Source organism: Dreissena polymorpha, chromosome 9 (genome assembly GCF_020536995.1).
Source record: "Dreissena polymorpha isolate Duluth1 chromosome 9, UMN_Dpol_1.0, whole genome shotgun sequence".
In the NCBI taxonomy this organism is placed as follows: Eukaryota; Metazoa; Mollusca; class Bivalvia; order Myida; family Dreissenidae; genus Dreissena; species Dreissena polymorpha.
In genome coordinates this window covers 63,910,991-63,929,430 of record NC_068363.1, presented here as the reverse complement: position 1 = coordinate 63,929,430, position 18,440 = coordinate 63,910,991, and the positions used below count along the sequence as shown (strand labels likewise).

The following is an 18,440-nucleotide window of genomic DNA, read 5'->3' as shown; positions in this document are numbered from 1 at the left end:
CCCAATTTAGTGTTTTAAATTATTGACACAGTTTTGTGTCATCATTTATGACACTCACACAGTTTGTACAACTAACAATAACACTGGGCCAATTAGATAAACATTGGACCTATTTGGGCCACATAAGGGCCCTATTAGGGCCAGACAAAGGCCCTCTAACTGTTTATTAGGGGCCATCAAAGATACACAGACTAGTGCCAATAAGGGCCCTCCCATAAACTGTGAAAACATGCTTTGATTGCTACAGTAAGTGACAGATTCCTGATGATAAAAACAATTACAACTGCATGTTTAATGAAGAAAAAATAGTATTGCCCACTCCAAACCAAATCCCTGTGACTGTTACCTGCTAACCTCAACATCAATTGGTATTCCTTCCTCTCCTCTCTAGAATCAAGCATACCAACTTGTAGGTACAGGTGTTTTCAAACTATTGTGAACGAATTTTACAATGACCCGTGACCTTGACCTGCTGACCTCAAAACCAATAGGCATCCTTCCATGTAATCAGCATACCAGTTTGAGTGATTGAAGGCAAAAACTAATTTGAGAAATAATGCAAAAACGAAATTTATTCTAAAAGCCCCTGTAACCTTGGGCTTTGACATGTTGACCTCAAAATCAACAATTTTGGTCTTCTCAAAGTAACCCATAATTGTATGTTATGGCATCTTCAAGATAATGTGTGAAAACAAATTTCATGTTACAAGTCAATGTGCCATTTATAGATAAAGAATTCATACTTTGCAATACTATTAAATCAACCTTTTGATAATGTTACAAAAATAAACAATATTGCCATGTAACAAACTACCAACACAATTAACAATAGCGACTGCTTAGGTGTAATCTTACACACAACAATAAACTGAACCGAACCATGTGACACGCACTTCACATGATCTTCAAACATATGATTTTTGTGTTGAGTTTAATCAAAGAATCAACAACAGTTATGTCAATGGTAGTAGCTTTTGAATATTTTTTCACTATAAATATCGATAATCTCCCAAACAATTTAACATTTAAACACACACATGCAAAACAATGAACAAAGAGTGTACACGTATATTAAAAAATAATATTGTGCAATTGCCAATCATGTAAACATGACACATAAAGAGATTCTGCATGAAACACAACTTAAGACGCATTACAATGTTCAATGACATTTGTCATTATACAAAAGTACAAATATTGTCCAACTGTTGCATTAACAGGAGAGGCAGCAATAAATGCAACAGAAGACTTTGAAATATATCAATTGACCATCTACATGTATACACGTATTCAATATTGAAGCCGCATAATACACAAACAATATAACAAAAGGAAAATTTGAATCTTTTATTAGATTTTTTCTTCTGAAATCAAATTGTGCATTCAACCAGACAAACACATCTGTATGCATTAAAAAATTATGCAAAAAGCTCTAGCCCGATTGGAATTCACAACCTTTGAGAACCTTCAAATGATTCTCATGAATCAAGTATACTATAATTGCAATCTACTTTAACATTAAAATATGAACATGTAGTCTTCCCGCTGAAACATGGATATAAAATCCTGACGGAACCAGCGCAGATTAAGACACTGAGATCGAAACTTAACCCACAACCATGCTTTTATCTACAATTATGTGTGATATCCATCAATACTCTTAAAATAATTTATTTAACTTGGGAAATATAACAAGCTTGCAAAAATCAAACAAAAAAGTATAAGCTCACTAGTATGTTTTTTCATTAATTTTCATTCAATAAGTTCACTAAATTCACTATTATTTCCTCAAGTTGGTAAACTCTCAATTTTTAATGCATCTAATAGTTTCTGAATAATTTCATCTCTCTCCTGCACTTGTTTCTTCAGACATTCAATTGTCCTCACATAATCCACTTCCTTGGCCTTCATTTCCGCTATAATCTGGTCCTTGCTCACAAACAACTCCCCTTGAAGCATATCTCTGGCAGATGGGCGGACTTCGGGATTCGGGTTGGTCATCAACTGGATAAATCTAGTTTGGACAGGCCAGTTTGTGTGCGTTGCCTCAGGAATAGTTCCGTTTCTCAGATCAGCTATACTGCGATGTCGCTCCATTTCGGTACCATACACTTGGAACAGTTCAAACAGTATCACCCCAAGGCTGTACACATCACACTTAGCATTGTACATTGAGCTCTCAAGCTGTTCTGGCGCTGCATAAGTCGACGTTCCAACCCCCGTCGTGTGGTCAGACAAAACGCTTGCAGTTCTCACCAATCTGGTTGCAGCCGCCTCAAGATCATAGAAGGAACTGCTACAGGATACAGGACTACTGAGAATGTCATCTGTGGCAAGACCAAAGTCTCCCACCTTCACACAATTATTTTCATTCTCCATAAGGAAGATGTTTCTTGGCTTCAGATCCCTGTGCATGATTCCCTGTGAGTGAATGTAGTCCACTGCCTTCAGGATCTGCTTAAAGATGTTCATGTTCTGGCTGGTGCGGGCCACCATCTCGCTGGGACTGAGCTTGTAGTTGCGCTCCTGCATCCAGTCCTTCAGTGTGAGTCCACACAGCTCCATCTGGATGTACAGCTTCACAGTGGTCTGAAAAAGTATGTTAGTTATGTTGAGACATATACCAGGGATTTTTCTGCGTAGCTGTATAAGCCAGCTTTTCACCTTACCTGACCTTTGTAAGTGTCCAATAAAATTCAAATAAAATGTCCTGCGGCTAGATTCGAATGAATACACTTCATTTATTAAATTGGCTGATTTGAACATACCACCAAAACATTGGAAACATGGACGCGTCTATGTAACACTGTTTTACTGCATGAATTTTTTTTTATCTCTAATGAAAAGGCTTGATAGATAGAACAGTTTTACACTCAACTCTCGACATCAATGCAGTTTGTGCATGCGCCTTTTATTTTCAGAGGATTGCCAGCGCCAGTATCAGGTTCAGTTCGCGGCCAGTGAAATAATCGTTATATAATATAGACGCTATCGCGTGAACTAGGTGAAGTGTTTGGGTTATCTGGAAGACTTGTAGTCAGCAGCAATAAATCACTTTCTCGGGTTAACCTTCCCAAAGTGTCAATCTCAGCATGTTATCTCATTAACAGCTACAGACCATTATTGTATTGCTGATAAGGGCTGAAGTCTATCTGACTCAAAAATCTGGCATATACCATGGACTGTGGAATTTTCTTTAGACCAGAAATATGTTAAATGAAAATATTTAGCGATATAATTATGGTATGTCAATACTAGATTCTTAATGTGTTTTCAACAATACCATGATAAATAATATTTTTGATTCATTTAACAAGAATTATTCCACCATATTGACTAATGTATTAAGCATGAGCGCGATGATTCTCGATACTGTTAATAATCGACAAACCACTAAAACAGGTTTCTTCGAAGAACGCGCGTATGAATATTTAAAATATGTGCAGATACTTCGCGTGTGGCTGGTTGACTTAATGTTTTAATTTCACTTCCATTCTTCTTTTGGTTTTCTGTTTCGTATCTATAGGTTTATGACCAGCAATATGTAATAATGTAAAATAAGCCGCGAAAACTCCGCGTAACATCCCGTACTGCGTGTGATGCAGCTAAGAACTTCACAGAAAAAGACATTCGCTATCTTTGATCTCATTCATTGAACTCTTTACCTTTCACCAAATCCAACCACAATCAACGCCGTATATCTTTTTTTAAAGATATTTCTTCTTTCTTTCCAAGAAAATGTCAGTTTTTCACAATTTTGAGAAGTTCCCAATTCAATTTTTCACATCTTTGAGAAGTTCCCGACTCAAATTTTCATGAATTTAAAAAGTGCAATGCATTTTGTTCACAAATGAAGGGGAAAATAGACACTTTGAAATGACAGGACAAAAACAGGACTGAATACCATGCATTTGAAAGTCATTTTGCTTCTTCGGCATAATCAGCTTAATCAATTCTAATTGTGCACAATCAATCACTGGAATTGCAATCTTGAGATTTGCATGAAATAACCAGGAAACTTTGTAATCCACAGTGACAAAAGTAATGCAATGTGTAAACTAAAAACCATGGAAACATGGTCACTTTGATAGTTCCCTCATTGTAAAGGTGTATATCATTTCGCTGGATGCTGATTGCAGTACATGACAAATGATACTGGACTGCACAATACAGTGAGCAAGTCTTTGGCAAGATTACTAACAAATTTCCTGGACCAGTTTTATACAATTTTGTCTGAAGTGACCTTGACCCCAATCTTTCAACATGCAATTCTATGTGTGGTCTCAGTATAAGGTATGTATATACAAACCTATAGCCAAATTTGTATACTATTTTTGTTATAATATATTTCGTACTCTCTGAGTTGTTTGAATGTTAAGTTTGCTCTATAGTGAGAATGACCTGAGCTATACCTCTGATAAAGAAAAGGGGATGTGCATATAAGTTATCCTAAAAAATTTATTTGAAGTATACAATTTTATGAATACTGTACAAAGTTTCACTCAAGTATTTACCATGCTTTTGTGAAATCAAAGGATACAGGTTTGTTGAAGGACTTAGTGACAAAAAGAAAGATGGACAAACATGACAGATGATTGATAAACCTAAACTCCCCTCTGGTAAAACTGGACTGCATGTAAACATGACAAAATGTCTGAAGTTGTACTAAAATACAAGGACAGATAACTCAAGAAATGCATATCCCATGATTACAGCATCTATTGATTCTTTTGATACTGACCAAGTGTATTAAAATTTCAAAGTTTCAAAAGGATACCTTTGATAATTTTTGACAAATTGACTCTTACACAAAAAAAAAGCAAAATCACACATATCTGGTTCAGATATTAGAGTGTACATAATAAAATCATATTTATGAGAAAGATCCATGAAAAATTGGCAGAACTTAAAAGTACTTACAATTGTATTACTTATACATATCAAAAGCCTTAATGTTTCATTTCGATTTTTAAATTCAATACACTTTTAATACCTTTAAAGGGAAATCACTTTCATTGAAATCCTTGATTAGATTCGTTTTTGGAGCATTCACTTCCCCTGAGACATATGGATCACAGCTAATGCTTCTGGTGTACACTCTATCTGAACGTCCTTGACGCTTCGGACTAGCACTTCCATCCATTTCTATAGAATCACTATGGGACTCAATTTCAAATTCCACCTTTCGACCAGCTAGCCTTGAGTCTTGACTATACTGGGACACTGTCATGTATGACTGTGAACAAGGATCCAAACTAGAAGTCATGTTTGAACATTGCTGGGACACCACAGATCTGTTCATTTGAAAGATGGAGGCTGATTCTGTAATGCTAAATTCTTGCTCAGTTTCACGAACATTTAAAGTCCATTTTGGTGGACTTCGAAAAATTTCAGTTTGTGGAGATGTTGCTAGACTTGAGCAATTTGAGTTGATTTCTTTGATTTTTGGTCCGTTAGTTATGGGTTTGCCTAATGGCCTAAGAATGTCCACTGTATCAACATCGTGTTTAAAGACAATGCCATCATCTGATGAAGAGTCGCTCTTCTGGTCCCCATCAACCATAGCTCTTAGAGCTGAAACAGCAACAGAAAGCATGAAACTTCGTAATGTTTTACAGTAAATGAATGACCCTCTGGAAAAATGAGGCTTAATGCATGTACAAAAAGTGTTGTCCCACACGCTAATCAGGGACGACCCTTTCTGCTAATACTGGACTTAAGTTTAGAAGAGACTTCCTTTTAATGAAATAGCTCCTTAGGAAAATGTAAAATTTTATATGCATAATTAATTGATTAATATTTGCATTTTTGCTCCTTACAAAAGATAAATTAAATTTCTGATAATATATATTTGTTTTATACATTTAAATGCAAAAAGCCCTCAAAATTAAACAGCAATAGACTACAGTACTACAGGTGGATCACATCTAGACCTCACATGTATTTCTAGGCACAGCCGGCTTGGGTCCATACTCGAGCCAGCAGGAGTTGTAGCCCACTATGTTTGTGTGCTGGAGGTTAGCAAGGGCCTTGGCTTCTCGTAGCACCTGCAAAAGTTGGGCACTCAGAACTCGGCAACAACAACAATATTATCATAAAATCTATCTGGAATCATTTATGATAATGCACTTTTTTGTATTCATACTTGCCTTGTTTTGTCGAAATGTTCACAAGATAAATCAGAAAGATATCCTCTAGTTTACTCTATTACAGTATAAAACATATGCTGATATTCATTTATTGCAAAAGAAGATTTTGATCCATAAAGGTAAATGTCACTTATTTTATTCAGACAAACGTATCGTATTGTGTTAACATTTTTGTGCTTTTTTCTGTTTTGCAGGGTTTAATGAAAAAAGTTTTAGCCAAATGGAGCAAATATGCTAATTTTGGCCATTTTAGCAACATTGCAAATGGAAGGGATTATAAGTCAATGGCATTAAAGTAACATATTGCAATACTTAAATAAACAAGAGATGTGTTTGTCAGAAACACAATGCCCCCTAAAAGGCTATTGCGTCGCTTTGAAGCCATACATTTGACCTTTGACCTTGAAGGATGACCTTGACCTTTCACCATTCAAAATGTGCAGCTCTATGAGATACACATGCATGCCAAATATCAAGTTGTTATCTGCAATATTGCAAAAGTTATTGCAAAATTTTAACCATGACTTAAGTTCGGGACAGCATGACAGAGTGACAAAATGACAGACAGACATACAAAACAGACAGGCAGGCCAAAAACAATATATCCCCGATCATTTGATCTGGACACATAAAAAACATACGCAAGGTATATACAATGCAAACCCATTGTGTACTTGGTAGTTTCTATAAAATGAGTGGTGTTCTGAGAAAACTGGGCATAATGCATATGGGCCTAAATTGGATTTTTGCTAAGAAGAGACTTCATTTAAACGAAAAATGTCATAAAAGCGGAAAGTGTCGTCCCTGATTCCCCTGTGCGGACATGCATTATGCCCAGTTTTCTCAGAACATGACTCAAATAATAAAGGATTACATGGTATGAGATTTTGAAAGGGTTTCAAATGGGCCAGCTTTAGAAATTAATATTTTGCTGCGTACGTCTAAATTTACTTAATTCAAACAAGATTTCTTTGAGAAACACTATGCCCCCCAGTAAGCCAAATATAAAGTTGCTATGTAGTTTATCAGGGTTGCCACCAACCTGATGAAATAAAATTCCCTGACTTTTCACTGACTTTTCCCTGACCAAATCTTGGTTTTCACTGACTAATTTCGGGACATATTCAGCCTCCTCCTCCCCATACAGCTGACCAAATCCACCCAATTTATGTTTATTTTATTCTTTAACATAAAATATTTTACAACTAACAAAACAGTACTACTTGTACACTAATCTATGCATGATGCAAGGCTATATAGTAAATAACACAAAACCAAAGATAAAAAAGTTATGCATGTACAACCACCACATAATATGATTATGTCTCAAAATCTATGAACAAAACATACTTCTTTAGGTAGATACATGTAATAACTAGGCGTAAGCATTCTTGAGTTATCATCCTGAAACCATTTTACTGTTTCGAGTCACTGTTACCCTGACCTTTGACCTAGTGACCTGAAAATCAACAGGGGTCATCTGCCAGTCATGATCAATGTTCCTATGAAGTTTCATGATCCTAGGCGTAAGCATTCTTGTGTTATCATCCAGAAACCATTTTACATTTTCGAGTCAATGTGACCTTGACCTTTGACCTAGTGACCTGAAAATCAATAGGGGTCATCTACCAGTCATGATCAATGTACCTATGAAGTTTCATGATCCTAGGCCTAAGCATTCTTGATTTATCATCCGGAAACCATTTTACTGTTTTGAGTCACTGTGACCTTGACCTTTGACCTAGTGACCTGAAAATCAATAGGGGTCATTTGCCAGTCATGATCTATGTACCCATGAAGTTTCATGATCCTAGGTCTTAGCGTTCTTGAGTTATCATCCGGAAACCATCTGGTGGACGGACCGACCGACGGACCGACCGACATGAGCAAAACAATATACCCCCTCTTTTTCGAAGGGGGGCTTAAATATAATTTAATATTTTTGTTAAGTGTATATGCGACAAATACTGTTATAATATCAGGTGTTTTGTGAAGTTCACAATTGCTATTACTCAAATCCTCGTACCCTGAAGATATTCTCCGGCTTTGAGTGTTTGAACTTGACCACCTTCACAGCATAGAGCTTCCCATCCAGCTTGTTCCGGCTCTGAAGCATGCAGAAAGTGTGAGAGACAAAGCCCACCTTTTCCCTAGAAATCAGCAGCGTTCTGGGAAAATGGGCTTTAATGCATAGGCGTAAAGTGTCTTCCCAGATCAGTATTCACGTTTATAACATGCGTTTGACTATTCCAAAGATTGTGCAGTCCCAAAAGACTATTTAGAGATGACAATTTAAGGCAGAAATGAGTGAGGCCCCATTTTTTTCAGAGCACAGCTCGAATTGTAAATAACTTTGTTTTCTTTAATAATACGCACCTAGATCCTGACAAATACAAATTCCAAAATTCTATTAATAACAAAAAGTATAAAATGTTAACTTAAAAATTGCATCAAGGCTTAAAAGAAAGAATGTATTAGTGTTTCTCAAACCTAATTCCCAGATCAGACTAGTCACCTTGTAGACAGATCCAAAGCCACCCCTGCCTATCTTCTCTATCTCCACAAACTCTGTCTCATAGCGCGATGTCTGGTTGATGAAGCTCTCCGGACCGCAAGAGGGTTGAGGGTGAAGGCTGAAACTGCAATCACACAAATGGGATTGGGATTGTATGAACAGGACTCTTGAGTAATAACATAATTGAGTCTCGCTCAAGGAATATGGGGCTATATGCATATTTGTAAAGTGTCGTGCCAGATAAGCCTGTGCACACTTTTAATGTAGTTTTAATGTAAAAGGAAGTCCCGTTTTAAAACAAAATCAAGTATAGACGGAGAGTCCTGACCTTGATTAGCCTGTTAAGACTGCACAGGGATGACACTGAAGCTTAAAGCATATGTCTTTAACCTAATTTGTCCACAGCGCAACTCAATTTGAAATTGTTCTGTGTCTCCTTTTGCACACTCCTCGCTTGTTACTGCATCCCCTCTGCATATTTTACATCAGCATTTTTTTTAATTGTTATTGTGTATAACATTATAAAAAACTTCCCTTAGCAGGTACTTTACAGATTTTCATTTTTTTAAACATGTAATTTACTGTATTTACAAACAAAAGTAAAATATTTTTAGAATAATCTCAAATCAATTTTTGATTTAAACAAGATCACCGCATAGCAGGTGCCAATGCTCTGCTGCGGGTGCAGTTTTGAATAAATGAAAGCTTGTCAGAAGATTTGTTTAATATATATTAAGAGGTCACAGTGACCTTGACCTTTGACCTTGTTTCTCAAAAAGGGTGTGGCGTGTAGAACTCATCAAGGTGCAGCTACATATGGAGTTTCAAAATTGTAGGTGGAAGCACTTTGATTTTAGAGCCAATGTAAAGGTTTTAGCATCACGCAGCCGGCAGACAAGCTGGCTATGACAATACCTCTGGTTTCTCCGAAAACAGCCGAGCTAAAAAATCATATGCACTAATACTGGGCCATTTAGGAGCTATAACTGTACAGCATGTATGCAGTGCACATGCTTATCTTGGACTACACTGAAAGCACATATTTGAAGCCAGTTTCCCCAGGGTGAGGCCGGAAGATCAAATCATGACCAAAATAAAATTATTGATTACCTGTTTAATGGAGCTATATGGCCAGGAGCTGCTAATGAGAGATTCTTGCCTATCTGAAAGTAACAAACAGTATACAAATCTCTAAACTCATTTGTGAATGTTTAAGTAGGTGAATTGCTATTATATTTTGTAGAAGCTTTAAATGGCTTAATACTGCTTTCACTAAACAGTTGCATAATAATTGCATTTTTTAAATCCTTAATTATTTGTTAAATAAAAAATAGACAACAGGTGACAAAGTTCCTTGTAGATTTAACTCAGTTTGTAAATTTTCCCTCATGGCATTACCAGAACACTAACCCTACAGTACTCACAAAATACTTATTAAATGCTCATTAACATAGGCACTGATGATTTTGATGTTTGTACTTGAACTCATTTAAGAGAACAGACTGTGAAGAGTGCTGATGTGTACTGGATGATCTTAAGGTTGCCAAGGTGTAGTGGATACGGTGTTGGCCATGCAACCACAAGTTCCCAAGTATGTTCCCCAATATAGGAGTTTTCTGAAGAAATTCCATCAAGAAACGTTCTCAAGAGTATCTCAGTTGGCCTTTAGTTTTTCATTGAATGAAACTTAAATTAGCCTTGTTCTGGAAAAAATGGGCTTAATGCGTGTGAGAAGTGTCATCCCAAACTAGCCTGTGCAGTTTGCACAGGCTCTTCTTAGCAGCTATACAGGCTAATCTGAGACGACACTTTATGCACAAGCTTTTACCCCTGTTTTTCCAGAGAGGCTGAAATAAAAAAGGTTCCAACTAAAAGCATTAGTACATCATCTGTAATGTGGACTTACACTGTTTGACTTGTGTAGTGCTGCCACCAGCATGCGGTGAACACTGTGTCGGTACTGGGCCCTCAAACTGGACATCTCGTCCAACCTGAGCACTGGGGACACCACGTGCAGTCTCTCGAGCTGCTCACACAACACTGCAAAACATAAAGCACAGTAAAATAAAAACCACACTGTGGCCGCATTGGTAAAACAGTGCAGAGCTTGATACTAACTTCTACAGATTGTTGTCCACAGGGCACCCTGCCAATTAAAATTAGAGCAAAATCGTGGGAAAAACTGGTGTCCCTCACCAAAATTTGGGAATCTCGCGTTCCTGGGACACTGTTAGTCCCTTGATACTAACTTCTACAGATTGTTGTCCACAGGGAACCCTGCCAATTAAAATTAGAGCAAAATCCTGGAAAAAACTGGTGTCCCTCACCAAAATTTGGGGGTCTCGGGTTCCCGGGACACTGTTAGTCTCGAGGCCTGCAGTGATTGTGAATATATGAAAACAACATTCATTGTGCTACGCAAAAACAATAGTGATTGTGCAGAGTAAAAACAACATTGGTTTAATTCAATAAATAAATGCTGCTTTTTTCAGTGCCATAACCCATTATGTCAATCATTTAAACATAGAGGATTCCCATGCTTGTATGTGTGTGGGGGCAAAATTTTAATTTATTATCGCAGGAAACAGCACTATGTACATGTCTACTGCATACCATTTAAAACAAAAAGTGTGTTGTCATTTATAGATATTAATTTGACTTTTTTAAGCTATGAGTGTTGCATAACCTACATCTAAAAACATTGAGTAACCTACATCTGAAGACAGTGTGAGTGTGTAACCTACATCTGAAGACATCCTGGGCCTGTTTGGTGTCGCGGCTGTACATGGTGCAGAGCTGCTCCAAGATGGAGATGAACAGCAGGTGATTAGGCACTGACCGTGGCAGAACAGCCTTGGATGATACAGATGAGGAGGGGGCACCCTCTGAGGACCTGCGGAATTCCAACAGATCGGAGTCTGAAAATGATTGAATATTAATTAAAGACTTATTACAGTAATTAAGGACACAATTTTATATTAGTTGACTCATTCTTGTATCAAACTTTATTTGAAGTCCTCATAATTTTAAAGTATTTCGCACAACTTCTGTTATACTTTCGTCAAATCATAATCAGTATTTTGAAGTCTTAAATGTGGTTTTGAGCAGCAGATTTTTCAAACTTACTTGCCTATTGTACCTTCAAAAGTGTGGTCTTGATTTGAAAAAATATGTTTTTTGTTTAAAATCATGGCAGAAACTTAAAAGGCAACAAACATCATAGCCACTGTACTTACCATCTATATTTTCAATCCTTCCTGGCTTTTTTATTTTATTCCTGATTTTATCCATCGTCATTGCTTAATGTCACCTACAAAAAATAATTGTTAAATGTGTGTTAGTAAAAATTAAACATAATATAGATTTTGGTAAACACAATTATGATTGTGCAATACAAAATATATAAATACATGTATATTACAACTAGAGCTGCCCAACAAAAAGATGGACTATATTTCCACTAAGGTGGTTTATTTTTGTCATACAGGAGTTATATTTGGGACTCAAGCCATGACCTCCATGTAGTTACACTATATCTAATATTAAAATGTTTTACCCCACTTGACAACATAAATAGTATTTTATACATTATATAAGCAATCTTCGTAGTTTTACAAAATATAACGACAACAAAAGAACTTATCTTTTCGCGTTGCAACGCTTTATAATTTTCAGGTTTTTAAATCACCAAAAGATGCATAATGATTCCTTATTTTTTGCATGTTTTACTTGAAATGCACCAGGACTGTTAATTAGTTGTTAGAAAATTACAAAATTGTCAGAAAAATATAGTGCTATGCAACCCATGCTTCATATCATAATGATGCTTCCTTTTGTTGAATTCAAAATTAAGCTTTCCAATGACCCTGATTATTGATTGCGCAATAGTTAAATGGTGACCATTTTTGGTCGTTTAGCAAGTTTTTTGGTCTTAAATTCTTTTTTCTCCGTTTGTGAAATATTTTTCAGTATCATAATTTATACACTTTAAGGATTGTACGTCCGCGTCAGCGGGACTCATATATAGCAAATGTTTGCATTGTCTGTGATTTCTATGTGTATAGGAAGCTAGTTGCAATAATTCAATTCTAAGCTTTATAGCCCAATGGGCTGCTTCGAGTTGCAATGTGCTCCCTCTTGTCCATGGGTGCAAAATGTTATCAACAATGCAAGGGTTAAGGAACACTGAAACTGCAAGAACTTATTAAAGTTTACCTATCAAAACCACAAACTTATCTAAATGGTACCATTAAAGCAAGAAATAATTGATTTTATTGACTTAGGTTTTGTTTTGTACGCTGTATCCGCCATATTGGATAATTGACCCAATATTTGTTAGGTCCCAGTACACCAATATTTTGCACGTCGGGTTATGTGCTCGAGCCTATAGTCGATACCCATGTGGTATTCGATACAGAATACACTGCTTCAAATTTAAACATAAACATGTCAGCGAGTAAAGTTTTTATACGGTGCATGCAAAGGATAACATCCGTAGGTTGCCATTCAGGTAAATTTAACATGTTTATAAAGTTTATTCATTATTTTCCTCAATTTGTCCTGAACAAAGTCTGTTTAGTGAAGCGCACGGATTCGTTGCGCTGAACTGCACCCATGTTTATGAAGGGGGGCATAAGGACTGCCAGAGCCGCCATGGCAAAAATTATCAAAGGCTCTGGGAGTCTGTTTATATGGACTAACAGGACACAGGCCAAAAATTATCCCTGGGTACATAAATAATCATTCCGAATTTACTCGCTGATGCATTACTAAGATGACATAAATAGACAAATTACGCGTACACATTACACCGTAATGCCTTCTTCTGATTGGTTGACATTTAAATCTGTTTCAAAACATGGCGTAAGGTTAGTAATTGTGTTGCGATTTAAGCAGACGTTTAACTCAAGAATTATTGCCTTTCTAACTTCAATTCGATGATATTTGAGGCAAAGATGGACTTCTGAACTAAAACTGAATGAGTTGGTTATGTTATTTTGCAATTTAACGCAAATTGACAGGGCTCGAAATTAACACTCACAAAATGCAAGTGAAAAATACCGATTGCTAGTAAAGTTTTAAGCCACTATAAAAAAATTTGCGAGTGAAGAAATAGTGAAAAAAAAAGACTTATATTGCTAAATGCGCTCGACGTTGTGAATGCTAAACCGCAGGTCAATTAATAGAACGTCCGAATACCCATATGCGGAAGCTCGCACCTTGTATGTAGACTGGTATACTTATAGTATATTAATGTGGATGGTATTGGTAGTTTGGTACAAAGATAATGAAACAGTCGATTATCCACACATGTTCACTATAAAAGACAAAAAACCTGAACAGTCATGTCGTCGAAGCGTAAAATAACTAGTTTCTTTTTGCCCACCAATTGAAATAACAATGAAATATAAAGCGAAGTTAACCGTTGAGTTGAGAGAAAAAAAAAACACAAATTAAATTCTTCCACGAAAACAGTGAAAAAGTGGGAAAAAGAACTTCATATATAACACCAAAACTTGTGGTTGATTTCATATTTTATATAGTTTTCATAGTACTCATGTCCCAACTTGCTTTTATTTATGTTTCCAGCAAAATTTGCGAGAATGTTTTTGATTTTGCGAGCTGGTATTTAAGCTGCTCGCAATGTTTTGTTAGTAGAAAGAAAAGTTAAATTCGAGCCCTGATTGATTAAATTTTTTACTTTCTGGTTTCCACCATGTAATTGGTCTTTCGCCGATAAGACGTTCCAAAGAATTTAGCCCATATAAAAAGTATCACTTAATTCTTTGCGTTTCTTATATGGAATGAGTGATTTATTGACGTCATCATTTGATGACGTTCAATTGAACGAATGATAATGGCGACTAAAATTCGATAAGCTCCAGCGTATAGCAGCGATTTGAGGGTGTTGAAAACTGGCCCAACATGTTTGCTGAAATTTGACATGCATATGGACCAGAATGCGATCTACCTGTTGGAGTATTCGTAATGTCTGGGAAAAATCCAGTTTTTGATTCAATCCCGAAAAAGTGGTGTTTTTTATTGCGCAATCGCTATAAACACGTGGCTTGGCCGGAAGTACATGTAGCGTTAATAGCAACCCCAAGACAATTCACCCCCAGGAGACAATTCACGCGCTAGACAATTCAAATTTGATTTTAAATAATTTATTTTGTACCCAAAATATTTCGTTCTCATATTTGTTTCATACGCAGTTTTAATTTCGTACCCATTTTTTCGTACCTAAATTTTTTCGTACCCAAATTTTTTCGTACCCGATTTTTTTTCGTAACCCATTTTTTTCGTACCAATATGTTTTTCGTACCCAAATTTTTTCGTACCCACATTTTTTTTTCCTACCCACTTTTTTTCGTACCCAAATGTTTTTCGTACCCAAAGTTTTTCGTACCCAATTTTTTTTTCGTACCAAATTTTTTTTCGTACCCATTTTTTTGTACACAAATATATTTCGTACCCATTTTTTTTCGTACCCTAATATTTTTTTCATTTCCATTTTTTTCGTACCCAAATGTTTTTCATACCCAAATTTGTTCGTAACCAAATTTTTTTCGTTGCCATTTTTTTCGTACCCAAATGTTTTTCGTACCCCAATTTTTTTTTCGTACCCATTTTTTTTCGTACTCAAATGATTTTCGTACCTTATTTTATTTGTACCCAATTATTTTCGTACCAATTTTTTTTTAAGACAATTTTTTTTCGTACCCATTTTTTTCGTACCCAACTTTTTTTCGTACCCAAATTTTTTCGTACCCAAATGATTTTCGTACCCATTTTTTTTCGTACCCAAATGTTTTTCGTACCTTATTTTATTTGTACCCAATTATTTTCGTACCAATTTTTTTGTAAGACAATTTTTTTTCGTACCCATTTTTTTCGTACCCAACTTTTTTTCGTACCCAAATTTTTTCGTACCCAAATGATTTTCGTACCCATTTTTTTTCGTACCCAAATGTTTTTCGTACCTTATTTTGTTTGTACACAATTATTTTCGTAGCCTTTTTTTCTAACCCATTTTTTTTCGTACCCATTTTTTCGTTGCCAGTTTTTTTCGTACCCAAATTTTTTCGTACCCAAATTTGTTTTCATACCCAAATGTTTTTTGTACCCAAATGTTTCGTACCCTAATTTTTGTTCGTACCCATTTTTTTCGTACCAAATTGTTTTTCGTACCAAATTTGTTTCATACCCAAATTTTTATACGTGCCCATTTTTTTCGTACCCAAATATGTGTTCGTACCCTATTTTTTCGTACTCTAATTTGTTTTTCGTACCCAAATTTGTTTTTTTCCTACCCCACATTTTTTTCGCACCCAATTTTTTTTCGTACCCAAATTTATTCGTACCAAGTTTTTTTTGGTACCCATTTGTTCGTAACCATTTTTTTTGTAACTAAATTTTTTGCACCAATTTTTTTTCAAAATAATCGGTTTTCAATTTGATTTGATCTCCCCACTCATTCCATCCCGCGAAACCCTTAAGGTGTAAAGTAAAGTAAAAAGACTATATCGCCATTAAGGGATCACTGTTTACAGCATTATCTCCCCTGTCAGATCAACAGTTGGAACTTGGAGCATCTTCACAAATTTGTAAAATCGGTTGCAACTGATGCAGTCGAAGATGAATGGGAAATTAAAGCTGCCGAATCAATTAAAAAATATTAATCAATCATTAATTTCTTACCAAAATTGTTAACATAGAATCCAATGGACTGTTTTGACGAGTACCGATTTTTTTCAAACCAAACTTGACAGCCAAGCTAAGGACGCTGCCATCTTGTTTATTGCTATCGAATTTTCGACGCGCTTCCGTGAATGGGCTACATTTCACCAAACTATTGCAGAGTTGTGTCCTGACGTTGTTTACCCGTGATCAATACGGGCACTTTACAAGTGGGATAAAAGCTAACACCATATACTTTTAAAGAAGGATTTGTCCAAGAAATTTAGGGATTCATCTCACAGTTTGAAGTGTTCAACGGCCCACGGACTTTGTTTGATGAAATAATAAGAATCTCACAAGTGGTTTAAAATGGACTGTACGTGCAAACACTCGACAAACGTCGTATTTTGATAATGAACTTACCGGTACCAACCCAATCTTATTATTATTGACAACATATATTTATTTTTTAGAAACATTTCGCACTTGAAGTTGAAAAACACATGTTCATTATTGAAAGGCAACGCTGCCAAATCATCACGTTTTGTCGAGAATGCTTGATATTTCTACCTTTCCCTCCACATCAAACCGTGCACTGCACATGTATATTGCCATTTTACCTCAAGTACTGTGTAAAGTAATTATAATGTGAGTTTGCCTAATGGAAAGGACTTATTGTGTTAGACGGAAGATTGGTTATCCTAGGAACTGTAAAAATCTTTGAGCATCGCATTAAACTTTAAATTGCCTAGAGTTATGTGCTGTGATTAGTGCTGCAAATCATGACTACTGCCAATCTGCTACATGTGCCAAATCTCTGAGTGTTTCTTACTGAAGATTCTTAAACAGTCCTTTTAATTGTTTTCACTTTTTATGTCATTCCTTAGCTAAACTAGATAGTACTCCTTTAAACATGTATATATAAGCGGATGGGCATTTTTCATGGTTTTTAAATATCATGCTAGCTGTTTTACTGTTTAGTTGCAATTATGAAGTCTTATAACTAAATACTATGCCTCCATTACAATTATGTAACCTTCATGTAACTTACATTCTTAATATTGTAACTGATTTACACTTGTTTTATTATATACACTTGTTGTACAATAGTCGGTTCAAAAGCTTACATGAGCTAATGTTTGTATATGTTGCTGTCTTGCCGACTATAAATTAAACTTATCTTATCTATCTTATCTTATGGCTTTGTGAACACGATGCTTAAATCATGTGCGTGAAGTGTCGCATCAGATTAGCTTCTGCAGTCCGAACATACCTTTTTCTTTTAAATGGAGTATCTTTTTAGCAAATATACAGTTTAGGCGGCAAGTATTTTGTCTGATTAGCCTGTGCAGACTCTGAAGGGTAATATGCGATGACGTTTTGCGCACATGTTTTAAACACCGTTTCTCCAGATCGTGTTATTTTTAATACATAACGACATGTTTTCGGACATAACATGATGTCATGGTTGTTACGTGCGATATTTTATACTTAAGTTGATGAATATTTGAAAATGACCATCGACAGTGTCCACTAAAGCAGAGCTGTTTTTTTGTATGATATTCTTTTGGATTTAATCATCGAATAAACATAATAGCTATGGTTTTGCAGCATCCCAAAATGGAACAATGATTGCATACTATTAATAAACATGGTTGTATCTTAATATCAAAATCCATTAATATATATTTATCATCAATTAATTTATTGATCTAGTTACTGTATTAATTATTTTGCTAAGTATTGGCTGTTCATTCTCGGAATCAATGGTCGAAATGAAAATCATATACACTTGATGAAGGCCACAATAAATATCATTAAGTGAAATGTTACTTGTTACCCGTGTTTAAATGTTTAAATCCTTAAACCTGTTGATCAGGTTCATGAGGTAAGACTGTTTGGATAATTGAACGACTAATTGTTAACAATTATTTATAGTTAAACTGAATCTACTTTGATATAGTCTTGAGCAAACTTAAAATTATGATTCTTATTTTGTATTATATACATTTAATTTTTCTTATACTTTGCAATAAGCTTAACGGTCGGTAAGTTGTACTGAAATTTGTATTCATGTACGTATTTTGTACTTAAAA

The 18,440-nt window shown here is 35.6% G+C and overlaps 1 protein-coding gene across 3 annotated transcripts; it reads right to left on the bottom strand.

Moving 5' to 3' along the window:
• Positions 1-1,333: 1,333 nt before the first annotated feature.
• On the bottom strand, positions 1,334-16,532 carry LOC127845265 (eukaryotic translation initiation factor 2-alpha kinase 1-like). 3 transcript variants are annotated; one of them, XM_052376091.1, is made up of 10 exons: positions 16,366-16,532; positions 11,901-11,974; positions 11,379-11,582; positions 10,571-10,704; positions 9,775-9,827; positions 8,665-8,782; positions 8,176-8,256; positions 5,939-6,047; positions 4,994-5,574; positions 1,334-2,589 (listed from the first exon to the last, which is right to left on the bottom strand). In XM_052376091.1, the coding sequence occupies exons 2-10, from the start codon at positions 11,959-11,961 to the stop codon at positions 1,789-1,791; spliced, it is 2,142 nt and encodes a 713-aa protein (XP_052232051.1). In that variant the 5' UTR covers positions 11,962-11,974; positions 16,366-16,532; the 3' UTR covers positions 1,334-1,788. The 3 variants fall into 3 exon arrangements, with proteins under 3 accessions (XP_052232051.1, XP_052232050.1, XP_052232052.1); XM_052376090.1 differs by having other exon boundaries at positions 8,665-8,788; positions 16,366-16,531; XM_052376092.1 differs by having other exon boundaries at positions 8,665-8,788; positions 11,409-11,582; positions 16,366-16,531.
• Positions 16,533-18,440: the final 1,908 nt, after the last annotated feature.

Bases quoted from the DNA above. Each gene is read 5' to 3' on its own strand.
- LOC127845265 (XM_052376090.1), bottom strand. From the start codon at position 11,961: ATGACGATGGATAAAATCAGGAATAAAATAAAAAAGCCAGGAAGGATT. The intron at 6,048-8,175 runs GTACGAGGATTT...CAACTTTTGCAG, and splicing joins AGCCGGAGAATATCTTCAGG to GTGCTACGAGAAGCCAAGGC. The intron at 2,590-4,993 runs GTATTAAAAGTG...ATACTTTTTCAG, and splicing joins AAAGTGATTTCCCTTTAAAG to ACCACTGTGAAGCTGTACAT.